Source organism: Apodemus sylvaticus, chromosome 4, assembly GCF_947179515.1.
Source record: "Apodemus sylvaticus chromosome 4, mApoSyl1.1, whole genome shotgun sequence".
Taxonomy (NCBI): Eukaryota; Metazoa; Chordata; class Mammalia; order Rodentia; family Muridae; genus Apodemus; species Apodemus sylvaticus.
Genome location: NC_067475.1, coordinates 108289588 through 108313693, shown reverse-complemented (window position 1 = coordinate 108313693; position 24106 = coordinate 108289588). Strand labels below are relative to the sequence as shown.

The window sequence follows — 24106 nt, the reverse complement described above, 5'->3', positions numbered from 1 at the left end:
ATGGGGAGAACCGTTTTTCTTCTCATCTCTGTGGTGCTTGTAGCTTATTACATTTATATACCTCTTCCAGATGCTATTGAAGAACCTTGGAAAGTAGTATTGGAAAGTACCTTTCTAAAAATAGTAATGGATTTGGTAAGTTCTGAATTTTACCAACCTTATGAATGCTGAATAACTTAAAAAGGAGAAAGTAGGAGTTGCAAAAGAAGATTCTTAGCATAATCCTTCTCTAGATCTGATTCTAGATACAGTTAGCAACCAGAAAGCGGGAAAGGAAAGGGAAAAGGAATAAGGATAGAAAGAGAGAGTGCTTTACAGTACTGTAGGTGAAGGTTTTTAGAAGAATAAACTTCAGTAAAAGAAGAATGGAATAGTATTCTGTTTAATTATAGAAATCTATGCAGTAGTTTTAGATTCATGCATGGAAATCTGTGCATGTGGGACAATTATTAAGGCTGATTGGTTAAAAACAAAACAAAACAAGACAAACAAACAACCTAGCAACACAGGAAACAAGACTGTATAATTCCCAACTGGAGCCACTATTGGTATATTCACTATGGGTATTTTGTTTAGGTTCCTCTGCACTCCATTATGTTTCTATTGCTGGATAGAAACTTTTCAGTTCTGGGAGGTGGCATTTGTCTGTTGTTGGTTTTAGTTTACGAAAAAAAAAATGGAGTTATATTTATAGAGTCCTTTTCTGTGCCTATAAATTTAGAGTGGAGCCTAAAATCTTTTCTAGAAGTTTCAGAGTTTGGGGTTTACTATTGCAGTTTTTCATCAATTTGCATTTTATTTTTGTGCAGAGTGAGAGTTAACTGGGGGATGTAGTTATTATACAAGTGGACACTCTGCTGTGCCAGCACCATTTGCTATTTTTCCTCTAGTATGTAGCTCTGGCATCTTTGTGGGATATTCAGTCAGCTATGAATATGTTTCATTATACCATAAATAAAGTTTAAATTTTCCACATACATACCGGAGACCATTATAAACATGTTTAGATTGCACTATATAGGGGATAATTTAATATTACTTGTTCCTGTGCCTTTGCTAAAAATATGATTATGGGTTTTTTTTTTGCATTTTTCTGTTATGGTAGGGTTTTTTGTTTGCTTGCTTTAGTTTTAATTTTAGTGGGTTTTTGAGAGATAAAGAGACAGAGAGAAACAAAGTTGGGTTCACTGGGAAGTGGGAAAACATAACTAAAATATATTGTATGAAAAAATTTAAATTAAAAAATGCAATGTGATTACTAAAAGTAAGGCATTCTAACTAGCATATCAAATTCTATAGGTGAAAAATATAAAAGCATTCATGTCATGTTTTGAAGCCAAAATTGTAAAAGAACATGAAGTGTATTACATGCTAATGACAGGAACAGAAATAAAGATTTGTAGATTATTGAATGAGAACATTCAAATGTATATTCACATTTGCTCTTGCTATTTGACAATGATGCCAAAATACACACTAGAGAAAGGACAGCAGCTTCAACAAATATTGGGGATAACTACATGTGCACATGTCGAAGAATAAAGTCAAACCTTTATCCATCATACTACATGAAAATCAACTCCAAATAGACTTTAAAAAATAAGGTCAAAATGAAATCTGAAATGCTAAAAGAAAATGTAGTAAGTACCCTATACAATATAGGTGTGGGAAATTTTTCTAAATAGGATATCTTTTACCCAGGAATTGAGGTCATCTAAATGGGACCTCAGATAATTAAAAAGCTTCTGAAGAGCAAAGAAAACTATCAGTGTGGTAAAGAGGAATTTCTCAGAGGGAGACAATTTTTTCCAACTATATGTTTGATAGAAGGTTAATATCTATAATATAAAATAAGTCAAAGTGAAAGATAAGGAAAAATGACTGTACTGGCTGGTTTTGTGTGTCAACTTGACACAGGTTGGAGTTATCACAGAGAAAGGAGCTTCAGTTGGGGAAGTGCCTCCATGAGATCCTGCTGTGGGGCATTTTCTCAATTAGTGATCAAGTGGGGAGGGCCCCTTGTGGATGGTACTACCTTTGGGCTGGTGCTCTTGGGTTCTATAAGAGAGCAGGCTGAGCAAGCCAGGAGAAGCAAGCCAGTAAGAAACATCCTTCCATGGCCTCTGCATCAGCTCCTGCTTCCTGACCTGCTTGAGTTCCAGTCCTGACTTCCTTTAGTGATGAACTGCAACTTGGAAGTGTAAGCTCAATAAACCCTTTCCTCCCCAACTTGCTTCTTAGTCATGATGTTTGTGCGGGAATAGAAACCCTGACTAAGACAAATTGGTACCAGTGTAGTGGGGTATTCCTGTGACAACCTGACCATGTTTTGGGGAGGAATGTGGAAGGACTTTGGAACTTTGAACTAGAAAAGCCATTAGAATATTAAGAGCTCTGTGGAAAGTTCTGTAGGAACTTGGAAGACAATGTTAAGAACAGTGCAAAAGATGGAGGCCTGGCTTGTGAAATTTCAGAGGGAAGATTAAAGACTCTTACAGTGGCCATGTTTTGATTGTGAAGATTCTGTGGTTTTGGTTAGCTTGGGCTGAAGAATCAGCTGTGAATAACAAGATACCAGAACCACTTAAGCAACCCTTTGTGTTACTGGGACTATTGATGCTGGTTAGCTGGAGCTAAGAAATTAGCGGTGATTAAGAAGAGACCAGTATCACTGAGATGAAATCTTCTTGGAAGTGTTTTCTGAGAGCACAGAGAGTGTGTTCCAGAGATAGCCACAGTTGTATTTTGTGCTGTGGCTGGACTTGGTACTGTGTATGAGTCACCCAGGTGGTACTGGTTTTGAAGGCATGAAGGGGTCATGAAGAGCAGCTGAGGCTCTTGGCACAGAGGCCACGGAAGGCCATTGGTAAAGGTGGAGCCTCAGTTGCAGTTGATGGTCCAGGACTTGAAGGGGTCATGCATAGGAGCAGAGGCTTGTCACCCTGATGAGAGCCTATGAGAGGCTATTGGTGAAGACTAATTACAGTGGAAGATAGCAGCCAGTACCATGAGATGACCACCAAGAACAACAGCAGCAGTGGAGTATAGGCAGCTGGAGTCTAGAAGAGAAGCTGTGTGCTACAAAGTGCAGCGCTGAAGAAGTGACCCAAGCCTTTGGAGGAGCCCAGAAGATCATGAGTTCGATCCCAGATATTGAACCATTGGAGTTTGAGTTTCGCTTTTGCTTGTGACTGTGCCCTGATATGTTTCCCTCTTGAAGGAAGAAAGTATTTTAGTGAAGCCCACAGTTGAAAGACTTTGAAATTTTAAAAGACTTTGAACTTGAAAGATATTGGACATTTTAAGGTGAATGAACTTTTAATATGTAAAGACTGTGGTACTTTTAAAGCAATTTAGGTCTTGGGGATGAATAAGAAAGTAAGGGTTGAGGCTTAATAGTGATGTATTTGTCTGTCAAGTTGACAAGGGGTCAATTGTACTGGCTGGTTTTGTGTGTCAACTTGACACAGGTTGGAGTTATCACAGAGAAAGGAAATTCAGTTGGGGAAGTGCCTCCATGAGATCCAGCTGTGGGGCATTTTCTCAATTAGTGATCAAGAGGAGAGGGACCCTTGTGGGTGGTTCCACCTTTGGGCTGGTGCTCTTGGGTTCTATAAGAGAGCAAGCTAAGCGAGGCAGGGGAAGCAAGCCAGTAAGAAACATCCCTCCATGGCCTCTGCATCAGCTCCTGCTTCCTGACCTGCTTGAGTTCCAGTCCTGACTTCCTTTAGTGATGAACTGCAACTTGGAAGTGTAAGCTCAATAAACCCTTTCCTCCCCAGCTTGTTTCTTGGTCATGATGCTTGTGCAGGAATAGAAACCCTGACTAAGACAATGACAAAATTAAAATTATTTTAAAATACAAAAATGAATCTCTTTAAGGGATTTGTTTCCTCTTTAAAGACTTCTACCTGTTAACCTGTGTTTTCCTGTATTTCTTTCAGTGAGTTATTTATATCCTCCTTAAAGGACCCTGTTATCTTCATGAGACAGGAGTTTTAGGTCAGCATCCTGGTTTTCAGGTGTGTTGGGATATCCAGGGCTTTCTGTGGTGGGAGAACTGTGTTCTGATAGTGCCAAAGTATATTGGCCTCTGTGGCTTATGGTCTTATACTTGCCCTCACTATCTGGTCCTTTTCTGGTGTTAACTGGCCTGGGTTTCTCTCATTCACATTTGCTAAGATTGCAAACTGGTACAAGCATTATGAAGATCAGCTTGACAAATTCTCAAAAAGCTAAAAGTAGATCTTCCCTAAGACCCATCTATTCTACTCATTGGCACATGGCCAAAGGACTCAACATCATACTCTACAAATACTTGTTCAGCTATGTTCATTGTTGCTCTAGGCATAATAGCTAGCTAATGGAAACAACCAAAATGTCCCTCAACTGATGAATGGATAATGGAAATGTGGTACATATACACTACAGTATATTATTCAGTTCTGAAGAAAGCTGAAATCATAGAACTAGGAGCTGCAGTTGAGATGTAATGTATAAGGGACAAATACATTACAAAAGAAAATACACTGAATGAGGTAGCCCATATCCAAGAAGACAATTGCCACATGTTCTCTATGTTTGGATTTTAGTTGTCAATATTTAGATGTTAGTATATAACCTAAAGCCACTATAGAAACAAGAAAAGTTAGAAGAGGCCATGGGAGAAGAAGAAAAATAGAGGGATAGGAGGACACAGCAGGAACGAGAAATCAGGACCGAGGGATTAACTGCAAACTGGGATAGGAAGACAACACAGAGGGAGAAGAGGAAAGATAGAGAATTCTATGACTGTCTGAAAAATATGACAGGGAAACATTGTTTTATGTTAACTCAAGAAGTTTCACTTGAGGGTAAAAATTCTCCCACGAAGAGCCACAGCTGCTATATATAACAAAAATCCATTTGCAAAGGCTGCCGTTGCCACTGGTGGTTGTCAAGAAATTGAAAGCAAGACCTTGTTGTTGAAGACACCATGTACTACCTACACAAGAATGGGAAGAATCTAGCTGGAACCTGAAAGCTTCCTCCTTGACAACTAGCTCTCACAGGAGCTGTGCTATTGAGGGAGTAGGGCAGTATATAGTTCTACCCAGCTAAAACACCTAGAAAGTAAAAGAATGGCCTGCATCGCAAGATGTTCCCTAGGGTGCAACAGTAGCCATCACATCTTGGAGATAACCAACATCAATGTTATTGGATTTAAGGCCTGCTCAATAGGGGAGAAAATTCTATCTGGTATCATAAACCCAGTCAATGAACTATGGCAGGTAAGGTGACTGACCTTGAGGAAAACTTCCCCCTGCCACTATACAAAAGCAGTATAATTTCTCATTTCCTTCTAAATATTCATCCTTGTACCACAGACATACATGCAGAGACCATAACAAAAAGCCACAATTAATAAAATTACAAAAAAAACCCTGTAATTATGGATACTTAACACCAATGGATACCTCTACAACCACTATAACCTGACGTTCAACGAACATGATACACAAAAGGACAGAAAAAGTTTAAGAGCCAGAGGATCAAGATGTCTGTGGTGACAGAGTGTTGTGTGTGTGTGTGTGTGTGTGTGTGTGTGTGTGTGTATCTGTATCTATATCCATATATCATCTATATCTATATCTATCTATCTATCTATCTATCTATCTATCTATCTATCTATCTCATGGAAACTGTAGGGTGGCACAATGTCTTGTTGGGCTTGTAGCATGGGGAAAGGGGGGGGGGGGCATGGCAAAAAATCTCACCCTGACAGAGCTCTTCTGTTCTGGCAGGGCAGACACAGAAAGCATGACTTCAACCAGCATCCAGCAACTGCAGGGCAGGCATCTGGGCCATAGGAGGCTGCTGAACCTGCTCTGCAAGGGGCGGGGTCGGGGGGGGGGGGTGAAGAAAGCTTAGTCTCGGGGCCCCTAGGCCTCAAGGAGGCCAGGTATGACTGTCTCAGGCATCACAGGATGTCTCTGGATACTGCAGAAGAGCTGAAGGGGCAGCCTGGTCAGCCCCAGGGCCTAAGGGTAAAGGAGGCGGGGGGGGGGGGGGGGGGGGAAGCATGCTAATGTGTTTTCCCATGGGACCTCAGTCTGGTCTGGTGGCTGGAAATGCTGGGAAGCAATCTATTGGTTTTAGTGCCATATTGCAGAAGAATAGAGTGCAAGGGAGAGGGAATGGAGAGAGATGGGGAGCAGGGGACAAGAGACAGACAAGAGAGCGAGAAAGTAAGAGATAGGGGAGGGGGCAAACAGCCCTTCTTATAGTGGGCTGGGCTACCTGGCTGTTGCCAGGTAATGGTGGGGCGGAGCAAACCTGCATGTAGCCAGGTCACTGTGGGGGTGAAGTCCAGCCAGAATACTAGGGGCTTGGGGCGTGGCCTTATGAGACCAACAGCTACAGAAATATGAAGTTGAGGACCTCATGGTGTCAGGGGCCCAGTGTTTGGGAGAATGAGCAAACAGACATTCCATCCCTAGTAGATTAATCTCTATTGGGTCACTAGGGTTTAAACCTATCAACCAGAACACAGATTGCCTTTCACAGTCCGACAGGAAACAGCACTCAAGAAATCTCAGAAACTGGTGATGTAAACAAGACAAGGGTACTAGTAACTCCAGCTGACTTTCCAATGTGGATGGCAGAAATGTCATAAGACCCTGTCCATAGCTGAAGAGTTACAGGTGATAAGATGATGGGAAAGAATGGGAAAAATCAATCTTCTCCAGGGAAAAGACCTTGACATGACAGATTATCAAATCCCAAGCAGTCAGCTATAAATACGTATCACATGAGCAACACTAGAGGGACTCAGCAGGCTGCATTTACACACACACACACACACACACACACACACACTTGTAATTGTTGATTTTTTTCCCTCTCTACTTAGGCTTCTTTTGGTGAACGTTTGGGAATAAATCACTCCATGGAAACATTACAGTTACTTATGAGATTTCAAGACGCCCCACCCACATCTGATAAGAATGTCACTGTGATGGAGACAACTTTCGACAGTGTTCACGTTCGCATATACATACCCAAAAGAAAGTCAGCTATGCGCAGGCGGGGCTTGTTTTATATTCATGGTGGTGGCTGGTGTTTGGGGAGTGCTGGTATGTCCCACTGGTTGAGCTTTCCTGTCCCATAAAATGCAATATTAACTGAGCATAAAAAACATATAAAGTCATATATAAATTAGATAATAATACTTCAGTTTAATGTGCTCTTTTCTGAAGGGTGAATTAATTACTACTTAAAGCTATAGAAAAATCTCACTAAGGAAGAAAAATGGCTTCTTGAACATGGAACTTTATTATTGTGTAATTGGTGGAATGCTGTAGTGAGAGTGAGAGAATTGAAGAACAGGCGAATGGCAGCCAATAGAGGTGGCCACTGTGGTCTTTTATAAAGCACTAAGATGAAAGAAGTGAGACAAAGATGTCAGATGTAAAAGCATAGAGCTGAACATGCTCTGTTTATTTGACATTACATATTGCACTTGTTACATATAGATTTTACAGTATAATATATTACTGTATACTGTTGTGTATTATAATTTGACTATATTGAAAGTAAGTATATAAATATAAATAACCTATAATCATATATCTAATCTATTTTATACTGTATGTATTTTATAATAACTCGAGGAGCCTGTGACAGTTTCTAAAGCTGATTTTAAGATGGTGGAATATGAGGTATTCTGGAATGTGAGGTGTGAGACTTAAGGATGAGGTAGTTTCATCCTTGAGAACCTGGATGTAACTTTGCAGGCTCTGGTTTATTTTTAACCTATGTTATCTGCATTTGGAATACTTTCCCAAACCCACGTGCATATACACAGTCCACTCCTGAACTATTGCATTATTAAAGGGAGAGAAGCACCAAAATCTCATTTGCCCCTCTCTCTCTAGTTATGGGTGAATGTGTGAATAAGGACTTTGATTATCTCTTTCTCTTTCTGGAACTCTCATTCAAGTCTAATACTGTTTCTAGGTAGTACTCTCTATACAACTCCATTAGAGCAAGTATTATTTTGTTTCTGTGCTTTGTGATAACTTCTGACTCTAGTAGACCGTATACTCCTTAAATTCTGGTAAAGTTATTTGTATTTCCAATAATATTCCTAAAATATATAAAGGCAAAATCTGCTAAATGAAAGGGAAAGACATGAAGCTTGAAAAGAATGTCAGAGCTTTAGAATAAGCAATGTGAAATGGATAGAACAAGTACCTCCCCTCATTTGCAGAACGGCTGTGAGGAACAGCATGCACTGATGTGGTTTTGCTGATTGGCTTTCCATCCATTTGCTTGGCAGCCTCTCACTCGGTTTTCTTGATTTCAGGCAGCTTCATGTATGACACTCTATCAAGACGGACAGCCCATAAACTTGATGCTGTTGTTGTGTCAACTGAGTAAGACCATGGTTTACTTCTTCAGTGCTTAGCCATATGCTTTCTCTAGGAGGAAACCAATATCTTGGTTATTAATTAATTAATTTACTGGAGTGCTTCATAGAGTCAGAGATACCAAAACAAAAAAGCATCACGAAACACTTAAATCAACCAGGAATCAACAGAGAAAGTATAGAAATCATTAGAACACAATAACAATGGTGCATCATGTGTACAAAGAACCTGTGTGGGAATTCTAGCCTAGTTTTCCTTCAGCAGAATGAGCGCTTAGAGTCATAGAATCACAGGAAAATGAGTTTTTCCTGGAGACTTTTTATATGCCATATATTATTAATTAAGTATAGTTTATCAACAAGTGAACTAAGAATCACATAATTTTTGTACAGTATAGTCTTTCTGAGAATTACATGATAAAATATATTTAAAAGGTTAGTTTACCATATATCATGGCAGAATCATCCCTGAAAATAATTTGTCCTCAAGCTAAACATGAAAACAGGCAATGACATATTCTCAAACATAGCATAATAGGGCAATATCTGATAAGAAATCAGTTTGATGGAAATTAACAGAAAATGAAGTAATTAATAAAGTACAAAAATCATATAGGTAGTTTTGTTATTGATGAAGCTCAAACAAAAATTAATAAGATATTTTACTTGATTAATTTTCAGTATAGTACACTAATTTAAAAAGAATGTACTGGGAGACTTTATTAAGGGAAAGTTTTATCCATTATTCTTTCACTCTTATTTCTTTTTTTGATTCAACAAGGCTAATTCACACTTTTTATTCCAGGAATTACTAGTATAGTAATTAAATCAGAGAAGGCGTTATAAGGGAGACTCTGTAGGCATAAAGCTAGCAGTAATATTATGTTTATTAAAGAAAAAATGGACTTTTAGTTTAGAGGTATACCACATATCTTTAATTAAATTGCATTAACTTGAAACTGTTATTCCTCACACAGCTATGGCTTAGCCCCAAAATACCATTTTCCAAGACAGTTTGAAGATGTGTATCGTAGTTTACGATGGTTCTTACAAGAAGACATTCTTGAAAAATATGGTGTAGATCCTAGAAGAGTCGGTGTGTCTGGGGACAGTGCCGGTGGAAACTTAGCCGCAGCTGTGACCCAACAGGTAGGCTTCTAGGGCCTGTTTGATATTTATAACACCCTACATATAAACATATTTCCTCAGACATAGATCCTCCTGATCTAAAGGTCAATGAGTGCTGAGTCCTTTATAGTCATAGAAGGAACAGTGTGACATGATTTCCCACACATGGAGCAAAGCCAGCATGGCAAGGCCTCAATGAAGACAGCAGCTGGGCATGAGGTTTGTTTGTATAAAAAGACATTTTTACTGCATATTCCTCCTTTAGGAAGTATTGTTCCTGCCAAAGTTATCAGGGAATGGCCCCTTTGCCAAGGTTAATGACTCCATGTCAATCAGAGACAGCATGAATACAAGAGGTGAAGGTATGTCTATGACTGTTGCAAAAATGGCAAATGCTGTGACCTTCAAGCTTAAGGCGGTGGGAAAGAACTGTGAAAACATGAATTCAAAAATATGTAATTTCTCAACTATGTAAAATATAAGGATGCAATATTCGTTACATGAAGGATTTCATGGATCAAAAAGAAGAGAGACAGCTGCACTATGGGCTAGCTTGTCAGAAAAATACAAAGGCAGGCAGATACAAAGGCAAGTAGATTCCTGAGTTCAAGGTCAGCCTGAGACAGAATGAATTTAGGTCAAGGCATGATCAGAATGATAATCCCACCCAGCTAAGTTTATTGTTTGTGATTACAAAGGCAGGGAGATCTCTGAATTAATTTTTAATGGTTAAAAATAATGTGCTTGTTGTCTTTTTCTAAGAATCAGGGGGCTGAGTAGTATTCTATTCTGTATTCCACATTTTCTGCATCCATCCTCCATTGAGAGACTACTCAACAATTAAAAACAATGAATGCATGAAATTCTTAGGCAAATGGTTGGAACTGGAAAATATCACCCTAAGTGAGGTAACCCATTCACAAAAGAACACATATGGAATGCAGTCACTAATAAGTGGATAATAGCCCAGAAGCTCTGAATACCCAAGACACAATTCACATATCAAATGATTCCCAAGAAGAAGGAAGGAGAGGGCCCTGGTCCTGGAAAGGCTTGATGCAGCAATGTAGGGGATTACCAGGACAGAGAAGTGGGAGGGGGTTGATTGGGAAATGGGCAGAGGGAAGAGGGCTTATGGGACTTATGAGGAGGGGGAAACCTGGAAAGGGAAAATCATTTGGAATGTAAACAAAGAATATAGAGAATAAATAAAAATAAAAAGAAAATTATGCAAAAAAAGAATCAGGGGGCTGGGGTCATGAAATGCTGATTTGTGGGATAATCAAAGGGGAACCTGGAATAAATGACTGAATTGATAAATAAAAAATTATGTCTTGGTCTCTAAGAGCTGAGCTATCTGGGGAAACTGACGAGAGATCTCCAGAGAAAATTGTCTTGAACAGAACATAAGCCATCAGCTTATATCTGACAAATTGACATTGAATCATTTTGTTCAAGGCTCTCAAACACCCCTTCTCTCAAGAACTCCTCTCCAAGCCAAGGCTGGTTCTTAGCAAGTAAGAACATATGAATTTATGAGCATGCTAAAATATTGCAGAAACATCTGGACTAGAAATATTTGTCACAATACTTCTATTCTCTCTCTCTGTCTCTCTGTCTCTCTGTCTCTCTGTCTCTCTGTCTCTCTGTCTCTCTCTCTCTCTCTCTCTCTCTTTCTCTCTCTCTCTCTCTCTCTCTCTGATTTTACTAGTAAAGTTGATCAATGACACTAACTATTATAACTGCAGTATTGTTAATTGGAAGATGCCCAAACTAATATTAAATCTTTGGGTATCAGAATAATGAAATTGCCCAAAGGAAAAAAATTTAACACAAAACTATAGAAGTAATTAATATGTTTATAGTTATCATTTGCTTGATAAATATTGGTAATTTTAAGATCTGAATTGCTCATATCATTTCAGGATATTTTGCTACTGTGTTTGAAATTCATTTGCCACATACTGCTATATTTAAGGCAACGTTTTTACTTTCAAAGAACAGATGCTACAAATTCTGTGGTGTGCTCTAATATCCTATAAAACAAATATCCAAAATATTCTACAGTTTGAATCTATATCCCATATACCTCATTGCTATGAAAGGCAACATAGTATAACATGAGGTATATACATCAAGAGGCAAGAATTTTTAAAACTAAAGCAGTATCCAATTGTGAACTTACTTTTTTTTCTAACATCTTTAAACATATATTTATTTTTCCTGTTGCACTATCAATTAGTTATTCTTTCATATATATCCACTTCTATAAATTTTATTTTATTTTTTTAGTTATTTTTCCACTGTTTTTATTTTATATTTTATTTTATTTTTTATTAGATATATTCTTTACATTGCAAATGTTGTCCCCTTGACTGGTCACCCTCCCCCCAAAATTCCATAAGCCATCTCCCCTTCCTCAATCAACCCTCTCCAGTTTCTCTGTCTTGGTATTCCTCTACACTAAGGCTTCAAGTCTTTCAAGGACCAAGGGCATCTCCTACCTTTGGTGTATAACAAGAACATCCTCTGCTGCCTATATGTCTCGAGTCATGGGTAACTCCATGTGTACTCTTTGGTTGATAGTTTTATCCCTGGGAGCTCTGAGACTACTGGGTGACTTATATTGTTGTTTCTCCTATGGCGCTGCAAACCCCTTAGCTCCTTGGGTCCTTTCTCTAGCTCCTCTATTGGGGATGCTGTGCTCAGTTCAATGACAGGCTCAGAGTGTTCCTGTCTGACTCTCATGCACTAGCAGAGCCTCCCAGGTTGCAGCTATATTCTGCTCCAGTCAGCAAGCACTTGTGGGCATCCACAATAGTGTCAGGGATTTGTAACTGTACATGGGATGGATCCCTGGGTGGGGTAGTTTCTCAGTGGTCTTTTCCGCAGACTCTGCTCCACCCTTTGTCTCTATATCTCCATATGTGGGTATTTTGTTTCCCTTTCTACAAAGGACCAGAGTATCCATCCTTTGTCCTTCCTCCTTCTTGGGCATCATTTGATATGTGAAATGTGTCTTGGGTATTCCAAGCCTCTGGGCTAATATCCACTTATCAGTGAGTGCATACCATAAGTATTCTTTGTGACTGGGTTACCTTACTCAAGATGATATTTTCTGGTTCCATCCATTTGTCTAAGAATTTTATGAATTCATTGTTTTTAATGGCTGAATAGTACTCCATTGTATATATATATCACATTTTCTGTATCCATTCCTCCGCTGACGGACATCTGGGTTATTTCCAACTTCTGGCTATTATAAATAGGGCTGCTATGAACATAGTGAAGCAAGTGTCCTTATTACACGCTAGAGAACCCTCTGGGTATATGCCCAGGAGTGGTATAACAGGGTCTTCCAGTAAGTAGTATTATGCCCAGTTTTCTGAGGAACCGCCAAACTGATTTCCAGAGTAGATCTATCAGCTTGCAATCCCACCAGCAGTGGAAGAATGTTCTTCTTTCTCCACATCCTTGCCAGTACCTGCTGTCTCCTGAGTATTTTATCTTAGTCATTCTGAGTGGTATGAGGTGAAATCTCAGGGTTGTTTTGACTTGCATTTTCCTGATGACTAAGGATGTTGAACATTTTTTTAGGTGCTTTTCAGCCATTCAATATTCCTCTGGTGAAAATTCTTTATTTAGTTCTATACCCCATTTTTAAATAAGGTTATTTGATTCTAAGGAGTCTAACTTCTTGAGGTTTTTTTGTATATATTGGACATTAGCCCTCTGTTGGATGTAGGGTTGGTAAAGATCTTTTTCCAATTAGTCGGTTGCTGTTTTGTCCTATTGATAGTGTCCTTTACCTTAAAAAAACCTTTTAATTTTATGAGGTCCCATTTGTCAAATCTTGATCTTAGAACATAGGCTATTGATGTTCTGTTCAGGAAAATTTCCCCTGTGCCCACGTGTTCAATGCTCTTCCCCAGTTTCTTTTCTATTAGTTTCAGTGTGTCTGGTTTTATGTGGAAGTCCTTGATCTACTTGGACTTGAGCTTAGTACAAGGAGATAAGAATGGATTGATTTGCATTCTTCTGCACGCTAGCCCTCAGTTGAGCCAGCACAATTTGTTGAAAAAGCTATCTTTTCCCACTGGATGGTTTTAGCTCCTTTGTCAAAGATCAAGTGACCATATGGGTGTGGGTTCATTTCTGGGTCTTCAATTCTATTCCATTGATCTACCTGCCTGGTATTGTACCAATACCGTGCAGTTTTTAACACTATTGCTCTGTAGTACTACTTTAGGTCTGGAATACTGATTCCCCCAGAAGTTCTTTTACTGTTGATAATAGTTATCACTATCCTGGGTTTTTTGATATTTCAGATGAATATGAGAATTTCTCTTTCCAATTCTATGAAGAATTGAGTTAGAATTTTGGTGAGGATTGCATTGAATCTGTATATTGCTTTTGGCAAGATGGCCATTTTTACTATATTAATCCTGCCAATCCACAAGCATGGGAGATCTTTCTACCTTCTTAGGTCTTCTTCAATTTCTTTCTTCAGAGACTTGAAGTTCTTGTCATACAGATCTTTCACTTGTTTGGTTAGAGTCACACCAAGATACTTTATCTGGTTTTTGACTATTGTGAAGGGTGTCGTTTCCCTAATTTCTTTCTCAGACTGTTTATCCTTTGAGTATAGGAAGGTTACTGATTTGTTTTATATCTTGCCACTGTGCTGAAGTTGTTTATCAACTGTAGAAGTTCTCTGGTAGAGTTTTTTAGGTCACTTAAGTATGCTACCATATCATCTGCAAATAGTGATAATTTGACTTTTTCCTTTCCAATTTGTATCCCTTTGACCTCCTTTTGTTGTCTAATTGTTCTAGCTAGAACTTCAAGTACTATATTGAATAGATATGGGAGAGAGAGGGCAGCCTTTTCTAGACCCTGATTTTAGTGGGATTGCTTCAAGTTTCTCTCCATTTAGTTTGATGTTGGCTACTGGTTTGCTGTATATTGTTTTTACTATGTTTAGGTATGGGCCTTGAATTCCTGTTCTTTTCAAGATCTTTAACATGAAAGGATGCTGAATTTTGCCAAATGATTTTTCAGCATCTATTGAACTGACCATATATTTTTTTCTTTGAGTTTGTTTATGTAGTGGATAACATTGATGGATTTCCATATATTGAACCATCCTTTCATCCCTGGGATGAAGCCTACTTGATCGTGGTGAATGATCATTTTAATGTGTTCTTGGATATGGTTTGGAAGAATTTTATTGAGTATTTTTACATCAGTATTCATAAGGGAAATTGGTCTGAAGTTCTCTTTCTTTATTGGATTTTTCTGTGGTTTTGGTATCAGCGCAGTTGTGGCTTTATAGAACTAGTTGGGTAATGTTCCTTCTGTTTCTATTTTGTGGGCTAGTTTGAAAATTATTTGTTTTAGGTATTCATTGAAGGTTTGAGAGAATTCTGCAAAAAAGGCATCTTGCTTTTTTTTTGTTGGTAGACTTTCAATGATTGCTTCTATTTCTTTAGGGATTATGGGACAGTTAGATGTTCTATTTGATCCTGATTTAATTTTAGTATTTGGTATTTGTCTAGGAAATTGTCCATTTCATTTAGATGTTCCAGTTGTGTTGAGTATAGGCTTTTGTAATAGGACCTGATGATTTTTTTTTTAAATTTCCTCAGTTTCTGTTCTTATATCTCCTTTTTCATTTCTGTTTTTGTTAATTTAGATACTGTGTCTGTGCCCCTTGTTTAATCTGGCTAAGGGTATATCTAAAGAATCAGCTCCTGGTTTTGTTGAAGTTTGGATGGTTCTTTTTGTGTCTACTTGTTTGATTTCAACCCTCAGTTTGATGATTTCCTGCCTTCTACTCCTCCTGGGTGTATTAGCTTCTTTCTGTTCTAGAGCTTTTAGGTGTGTTGTTAAGCTGCTATTGTATGTTCTCTCTAGTATCTTTTTGGAGGCACTTGGGGCTATGAGTTTTCCTCTTAGCACTACTTTCATTGTGTCCCATAAGTTTGGGCATGTTGTGCCTTCATTTTCATTAAATTTTAAAAGTCTTTGCTTTCTTTAATTCTTCCTTGAGCAAGGTATCATTGAATAGAGCATTGTTCAGCTTACATGTGTATGTGCGCCTTCTGTTGTTTTTGTTGCTATTGAAGACCACCCATACTCCATAGCGATCTGATAGGAGGCATGGGATTAGTTTGATCTTCTTATATCTGTTGAGGTCTGTCTTGTGACCAATTATATGGTCAATTTTGGAAGAGGTGCTGAGAAGAAGATATAGTCTTTTGATTTAAGATGAAATGTTCTATATATATTTACTAAATTCTTTTGGTCCAAAACTTTAGTTAGTTTCACTGTGTCTCTGTTTAGTTTGTCTTTTTCCTGATTGGTCTATTGAGGAGAAGGGGGTGTTGAAGTCACAATTATTGTGTGAGGTGCAATGTGTTCTTTAAGCTTTAGTAAAGTTCCTTTTATGAATGAGGGTGCCCTTGCAGTTGGAACATAGACGTTCAGAATTTAGAGTTCTTTGTAGATTTTTCCTTTGATGAGTATGAAGTGCAGTGTCCTTCTGTGTCTTTTTTTGATGACTTTTGGTTTAAAGTCAATTTTATCTGATATTATAATGACTACTCCAGCTTGTTTCTTGGGACCATTTGCTTGAAAAATGTTTTCCAGCCTTTTACTCTGAGGTAGTGGTTTTTTTTTGTTTTTTTTTTTTTTTGTTGTTTTGTTTTTTTTTTTTTTTTTGATACTGAGGTATGTTTCTTGTATGCAGAAAAATGCTGGCTACTGTTTACATTTCCAGTCTGTTAATCTATATCTTTTTATTGTGGAATTGATTCCACTGATGTTAAGAGATATTAAGAAATAGTGAGTGTTGCTTCTTGTTATTTTTGATGTTATTTTTATGTTTGAGTGGTTATCTTCTTTTGGGTTCCTATTCTTCTTTTGGGTTGCTAAAAAGCAAGAAAGTTACTATCTTGCTTTTTCTAGGGTGTAGTTGCTCTCCTTATATTGGCATTTTCCAACTATTATCCTTTGTAGGGCTGGATTTGTGGAAAGATATTGTATAATTTGGTTTTATCATGGAATATCTTGGTTTCTCCACCTATGGTGATTGAGAGTTTTGGTGGGTATAGTAATCTGGCCTGGCATTTGTGTTCTCTTAGAGTCTATATGAGATCTGCTCAGGATCTTCTTGCTTTCAGGGCCTCTGGTGAGAAGTCTGGTGTAATTCTGATAGGTTTTCCTTCATATGTTACTTGGCCTTTTTCTCTTACTGCTTTTAATATTCTTTCTTTGTTTAGTACATTTGGTGTTTTAATTATTATGTGATGAGAGGAATTTCTTTTCTGGTCAAATTTATTTGGAGTTCTGTAGGCTTCTTGCATGTTCATGGGCATCTCTTTAGGTTAGGGAAGTTTTCTTCTACAATTTTGTTAAGGACATTTACTGGCCCTTTAAGTTGGAAATCTTCACTCTCTTCTATACCTATAATCCTTAGGTTTTATCTTCTCATTGTGTCTTGGATTTCCTGGATGTTTTGTGTTACAAGCTTTTTGCATTTTACATTTTCTTTGTTATGTCAATGCTTTCTATGGTATCTTTAGCAGCTGAGATTCTTCTATCTCTTGTATTCTGTTGTTGATGCTTGCATCTATGATTCCTGATTTCTTTCTAAGGTTTTCAATCTCCAAAGTTGTTTCCCTTTTTGATTTCTTAGTTGTTTTTCCTTTCATTTTTAGATCCTGGATGATTTTCTTCAGTTCCTTCACTTGTTTGTTTGTGTTTTCCTGTAATTCTTTAAAGGATTTTTGTGTTTCCTCTTTCAGGACTTCGTTGTGTTGACCTATGTTCTCCTGAATTTCTATAAGTGATTTTTTTGTGTTTCCTCTTTATGGGCTTCTATCTGTTGACCCATGTTCTCCTGTGTTTCTTTAAGCAATTTTTGTGTTTCCCTTTTAAGGGTTTCTACCTGTAGACTCATGCATTCCTATACTTCCTTAAGGGATTTATTTATGTCCTTCTTGAAATCCTCTATCAGCATCATGAGATGTGATTTTTAAATGCAGGTCTTGCTTTTCTGTTGTGTTGGATTATCCAGGACTTGGTGTTGTTGGAGAACTTGTTTCAGATGGTGCCATGTTGCCTTGGTTTCTGTTGGTGATGCTATTGAGTTTTACTTTTGCCAGCTGGTTATCTCTGGTGTTAGCTGGTGTTGCTGCCTCTGACTGTTGCTTGTCTGTCATGCAAGCCTCTGTATCTGTGCTCCTCTGTGTATACAGGTATGTGGGTACTCCTGCAAGACCCATTCTCTTGTGGTTGTATTTGTGTATGAAGCTCTGTGGCCCCATCAATTCTAGGTGCAGGCAGAAATCAGAAGACTTCTGTCCCAGGCTGTTCTTAGGCTCTTGTGTCCTCAGGGTTTCTGGCTGTTTCCTCTGAGCATCAGGAGTGGGCCTACCTGTGCTGACTGGCCTCTTTGCACTCTTGAGTAGTTATCTACCTCTGTGTGTCACTTGGATATGATACATGGTGGCAGAGGGTGGTCCTAAGCTGGAGAAGGAAACTGGAGGGCTTCCTCCAGAGGGTTCTGGTTATGATCCTCTGAGTGGCAAGGGTGGTTCTGCCTGGCCAGGCAGGCCTTTCTGTACTCCTGGGTGGTTAAGCTGTCTTCCTTAAGACATGTTAACATACCCAACACACTTCGGTATGTTGTGCTGTGCTAGAGAATGGACCCAAGCCAGAGACAGAAACCAGAGATTATAAATTTTAAATAATTCTGATTCATAATTATTGAATATCTCTATAAAATATCATACAGTACTTTAGACCTTCATTGACTACAAAGATGGAGAAAATTTCTAGATCTAAAACATTTTCAAGACAAATAAGTCCCACACAGTTAACTCTAGAATTCAGTGTCTTGTCTTCCATAATACATGCACTACTAAAAGGAACACTTTTGTCTGAGGTAAGTATTGGAACCTTCTCAGAGTTACAGCTATGAGGATAAATTGAAGAACCTCCCCTCATTCATTCTCCTGAATAGGATATGCATAAACTATCTCACACCTTATATGTTGAAAAGATAAACTCTCAGTGTCAAAGTAAAACAATGCTTATTAACAGTTAAAACTCTGCTTCTAATCTTCATTGGTATTTGATTGAAATTAATGTTTATTAGGGAAACATTATAAGATATTTCTGTTGAATCTGATTATCTGAATTGAGCTTATTTCTTCATTTTATTTTTTTTAGATGAAAGTATATCTACTAATTAAAATAGTCATTCAAATGCAATTTTAAATCCTTTTCAGCTTCTACAGGATCCAGATGTCAAGATCAAACTTAAGGTCCAAGCCTTAATATATCCTGCCCTTCAGGCTCTTGATACAAATCTACCATCACAACAAGAAGGTTCACATTATCCACTTTTAACCAGGTCATTAATGGTCAGGTTCTGGAGTGAATACTTTACTACAGACCAAGACCTGAAGAAAGCCATGCTTCTCAACCAACATGTACCCACGGAATTCAGCCATTTGTTACAGTTTGTGAATTGGAGTTCCTTACTTCCTGAGAGATATAAGAAAGGTCACTTTTATAAAAATCCCACCCCTGGAAATTCTGAGCTGGTTCAGAAATATCCAGGGTTTGTAGATGTAAAGGCATGCCCTCTGTTGGCCAATGACAATATATTGCATCATTTACCTCTGACCTATATCATCACTTGTCAGTATGATGTCCTAAGAGATGATGGACTCATGTATGTCCAGCGGCTTCGGAATGTTGGAGCTCATGTGACTCATCACCATTTTGAAGATGGATTCCATGGAGCATTTTCCCTTCCTGGTTTAAAAATTACAAATAGAATGCAAAATCAGTACTTCAGTTGGCTTATCAAAAATCTGTAGCAAAACCTGCAAAATGTTTTATTGAAGATATATAAACAATAAAATAAGAAATAAACTAGTAAACATGGTTTTGAGGTTTTATGTTCTGTTTAAGACCTTTGTTGTTTCTAATGAGCTGATAGCTTCCATGTTTTGTTACTTCTATTATTAACAAACATCATTTTTCATTATTTATGCTGTATTTATCTACAGACACATACCTCCAAACTAGAGTTTTATGTGGGTACTGACAATCCAAATTCATATTTCTCATGAAAATGGTACTTTACAAACTGTCACCAAGTGCAAATTACATAACAATTATATACTGCACTTTTACTACTCATTACTATTTTACACATAAGAAAATTTGAGCTTAAAGAAGTGGAGTAATAAAATATGTTCTAAATCTAGATACTGTTGGAATAATCATTCATTGGGGGGGTTTCTACCACAACTTAGATCATTTAGTTCTCAAATAAAAGACACAAAATCTTTATATTTATAATAAGTTTTAAATCATTAGAGCTGGGCCGGTATCAACCCTATATGCTATTTTGTCAACTTCCCTGTCAATAACTCCAAGATATAACTTGCCATGATCTACGTGGGATGCTTCTATTCCAACTGACCATCACTGGCCCTGCTCCCCTAATCCACCTACCCCATGGCATCTTCCTTCTTCTTCTTCTCTCCTCCATAGTGATCTTTGCCTCAGACCACAAGCCTGAGAACTGAAGCTCTGCTTACCTCTCTTCTGCTCAGCGAAAAGCTATAGGCATCTTTAGTCAACAAATAGTTTTAAATTAAATAACAAGATTTGCACAGCAAAAGTTAGGCTATGACTTGTGACAAGTATAGGAACAGACCAAACCTCAATAAAATAACAACTGTAAGAATGATACTCAAGTACATGGCATGGCAACATCAATGGCTTTACATTTGAGAAACTAAATTCCATTTTATACTTCATTGTTGGCATTAAATTTGGTCCTACTATCCCTGTTGCCATTGATACATACTTTATATTTTGAAAGAAAACACAATTATAACACAATTTACATAGTTTTTGGAGTATCATGCCACCCAGTGCTTACTTTAAGTTATTTTAATTTAGTTAACATTGTTACCCATTCACTAATACTGAAGAGAATGGCAACTTATTAGTTCAAAATCCATGTGCTCACAACAATGTATTTATGCTGTTCTACTTTCATACTTCCTAACGAATGCAACATTCTTTTTTTCAGAACTTTGGAAGTAGATCTAGAAAGTAGTGAAGTGTTACTTTCTGAATTATCTAGTTTCTATTCCCACTGACTCAAGGAAAATGTTCTGCTTAAAGTTGGCTAAAGTTCAAGGCATTGTACTAATGTCTTATAGCCTTGGCTTTCTTCTATACTAGTTGTGTGAGCTTGTATATACATCTGTTTCTCACACTAGTATAAGAGATGCAATGATGCCTCAGTAACACTGTCAAGTAGCAAAAGAGCTAAGAAAAGTTTCAAATAAAAAATTATTACATAATGTATTAAGAACTATAAAAGTGCATTTCAGCAAAGGAGGTCCATGGACCTCATGACCCCTATCTACATTTTTCAGCTCCTTTTACTCTGAGGATAACAGGCCTCAAGTCCACAGACCTCTAACTCCTAATCCACACTATTACTCAACCAGATCACTTCAGATGTGCAATTTAAGCAGGAAAACAATAAGAAAATTCAAGGTATCATGTCTCTTCCAAAAATTCCTAATCCTACAATAAGGGACCTGATAAATATGAACTGGAAATAATCAGAAAAATAACTGAAAAAAATAATTATAACTATGTTCAAATAGCTCAAATGATGTATAAATATGCCTGTAAGCTTAAAATTTTCAAAACTTACTTTATTTAGGGATCTTCAAAACTTCAACCTCCCTTCTAGCCCAATGACCAGAGGTAAGGGGAAAAGACAATTAATAGGAAAAGAGTGTTGTGAATGTGTTTAGAAATAAGTTCATTGAGGCTACTTCACTCTTGGTTGTCAGGATTCCAGCAGTCTACTTCAATAGTTAACACCAAGTACTATTCATTAGTGGCACAATCTAGTCAGCAGAAGCAGCCAGAAGTGGGCTGAATAGCACCAGAAGTTCTTTGGCAAGTTTCTGTTTATGAAGTGAAGACCAGTGAAGACAAGCAAAATGTTGCATGGTGTAGTATGCAAGATTCCCCTTTCACTGTTTGTGAGATTATGTTTATATTCTTTCTAAACATCATTCACCCTTTGAAAATTCTGTTTTCAGCAAAACATTACATGCCCTCTCACAAGACACCTTCCAGAAAAACATCAAACGACACAACTGAGTTGGTAAACAAACAAGCAAAATAAGATATTTCCACTTCATATTCTTCTTTCTGATTTTCCTTTTAAAATGTCTTTTTCCCTAACATTAACAATCTACACATAATAGAAATAATTATGAGGACCATAAAACTAGAATTTTACATCACATTTTAAATAAGCTGATTATGCACAACATATCAAATAATAGTTAAATAAAGCAACCTTAAATTTCTATCTTTAAACAATAGTCAAGCCAAATAACCTTAAATATCTATCTATCTATCTATCTATCTATCTATCTATCTATCTATCTATCTATCTATCTATCTATTTATTTATGCATTTATTTTGTGTTTGTTTGTTTCTGTGTTTGTTCATTTATGTTATTATTCTTCTCATTTTTCTTCCTTTTCCCCATTATTACATAGTGGAGAGAGATCCTGGATTTTATTTTGTTTCCTCCCTGACCATCACCAATAACAACCAATCACTCTATGATAAAAACCATAATACATCAACAAGCTAAAACATCCATCCCACCTTTTGGGGATAGGATAGTCATTCTACTTGCCTAGAAGAAAAGATATTGTTAGCATTCTATCTAAATTCCACCCCACAGTTACCTGCCAATACCCAGGTATGTTCCTCTCCACAGAGAAGCAGCCTTCACTTTGGCCCAAGTGCTAGCAGTGCCGTGCTCCAGAAGAATAGAGTGCACATTGCTGGGGTCCAGAACATGCTACTTCTGGTGCTTTCTTTTACCTTCCCACCTTGAACTCCAGCAACAGAGGCACTGGACTGTGACTTCTGGCTGCTAGGAAGTCCCGGCCGGGATGCGTCTCCCTCAGCTGCCACTGGCCCATAGCAGCTACAACCACCAACACCAAGGCTCCACCATGCAGAACCACTGCCAGTCAGACAGTCCCAAACCAACTACTCAGTTCCATGTTTCCTGCTACCAAATCACAAAAAACTCTTGAACACACATATTTCAATGCCCAGTCCAGACCCTTGGGTAACAACACTCCTTGAAATCATCTCTTGTACCCCTCCCCCTCTGGATTCTTGCAACCATTTAAAAAGGACGCTAGGCCTCGGGTGAGATGCTTTCTGGTAAAAATACCTAGGTCTTACCGTGTATGACTTCTAGGGGGCCTTAGTGACAACTTAGGCTTCAAGCCTAGCTGAAATTTTTGTTAATGAATTATTCTTGGGACACTGGTATGAATAATCCAATAATTCCCCAATGGGTGCTGCGATGTCTTCAAACATATCTTCAAGTACCCCACTGGGAGGTCTCCAGGAAAATCTCAGATCTCTAAAGTTAACACCCAACTTGAGGGCATGAAAACTAGTACACCTCTACAATAAAGTCTAGATTCACTATCTACTAGAGAAAGGCTCCAAATGGCCACTTAATGACACACTAGATCCAATTATTTTAAGGGATTTTCACACATACTGCCAGTGGTCTGGTCAATGGAAAGAAGGCCCTATGCCCATGCATTTACCTACTCACGATCCCACACCCCTGGCCTTTTCTTATGGCCTGCATGCTCAGTTTGTGTCACAGGTCTGAACCTGCCTGGAAAACTCATTTTCTGTCACCATGACCTTATGCCATTGTTGCCAGCTTTCTTATTCCGATCCTAGACAAATGTTTATTTGCTAATACAAAAATGTGCTTTTTTCTTCCTATACAACCTGTCAAAATTATTTAAGATTCTCGTTCTTAGCCTGTCTTAATAGATAATGATTTTTACTACTGCCATTAAAATATTCAGTTATAACCAATTGATACAACCCTTAATCTTGTCAGAAGTTTGCTAATTATCAAGTTTATTACAGACAGAATTCCCAAAGCCTATAATAGTTTAAAATTCCATGAGGTCTCAGAAGATGTGGGCAGAGCTACTGGATACTGCCTGGATTGTGATATGATAATCACTGAAAAACACAGTGGACAACACTGGATACCCTGAGTCAAATAATTTGGCTAAATCAAGGTAAGTCATTTCTCATGTCACGTGTATTCATTCCACAGAAAAAAAGCCCTGTGTCTTCTGAGCTTGAAAGCCAGACTGACTGTCCAAGTTACCATGGAGACTACAGAGAACTGTTGGCTAATGGATTTTCATTTTTTAAATAAGATATAGTTCCTAGATTATTGTTTATTCCTCAGACTTCTGACTACATTAACAGCTAAGGTAACTAGCTTGACAGCTAGGAAAAGCTTTCATAGATATAATCTGTTACCTCATTACCCAAACTTGTTTTCCATTAATTAAATATTTCATATTTCCACTTCTTTCTATGCCACTGTCCTAACATTATTTGAGTTCTTATGAATTTGCCTAACTCCAACAAAA

General features: G+C 37.8%; 1 protein-coding gene across 2 annotated transcripts; it reads left to right on the top strand.

Annotated features, from left to right (window-relative positions):
- Positions 1-19431, top strand: Aadac (arylacetamide deacetylase). Of its 2 annotated transcripts, none has more exons than XM_052178712.1 (5): positions 1-135; positions 6893-7115; positions 8348-8417; positions 9388-9559; positions 18835-19431. In XM_052178712.1, exons 1-5 carry the CDS (start codon positions 1-3, stop codon positions 19429-19431), a joined length of 1197 nt encoding a protein of 398 aa, XP_052034672.1. The 2 variants fall into 2 exon arrangements, with proteins under 2 accessions (XP_052034672.1, XP_052034671.1); XM_052178711.1 differs by having other exon boundaries at positions 6893-7119; positions 8352-8417.
- Positions 19432-24106: the final 4675 nt, after the last annotated feature.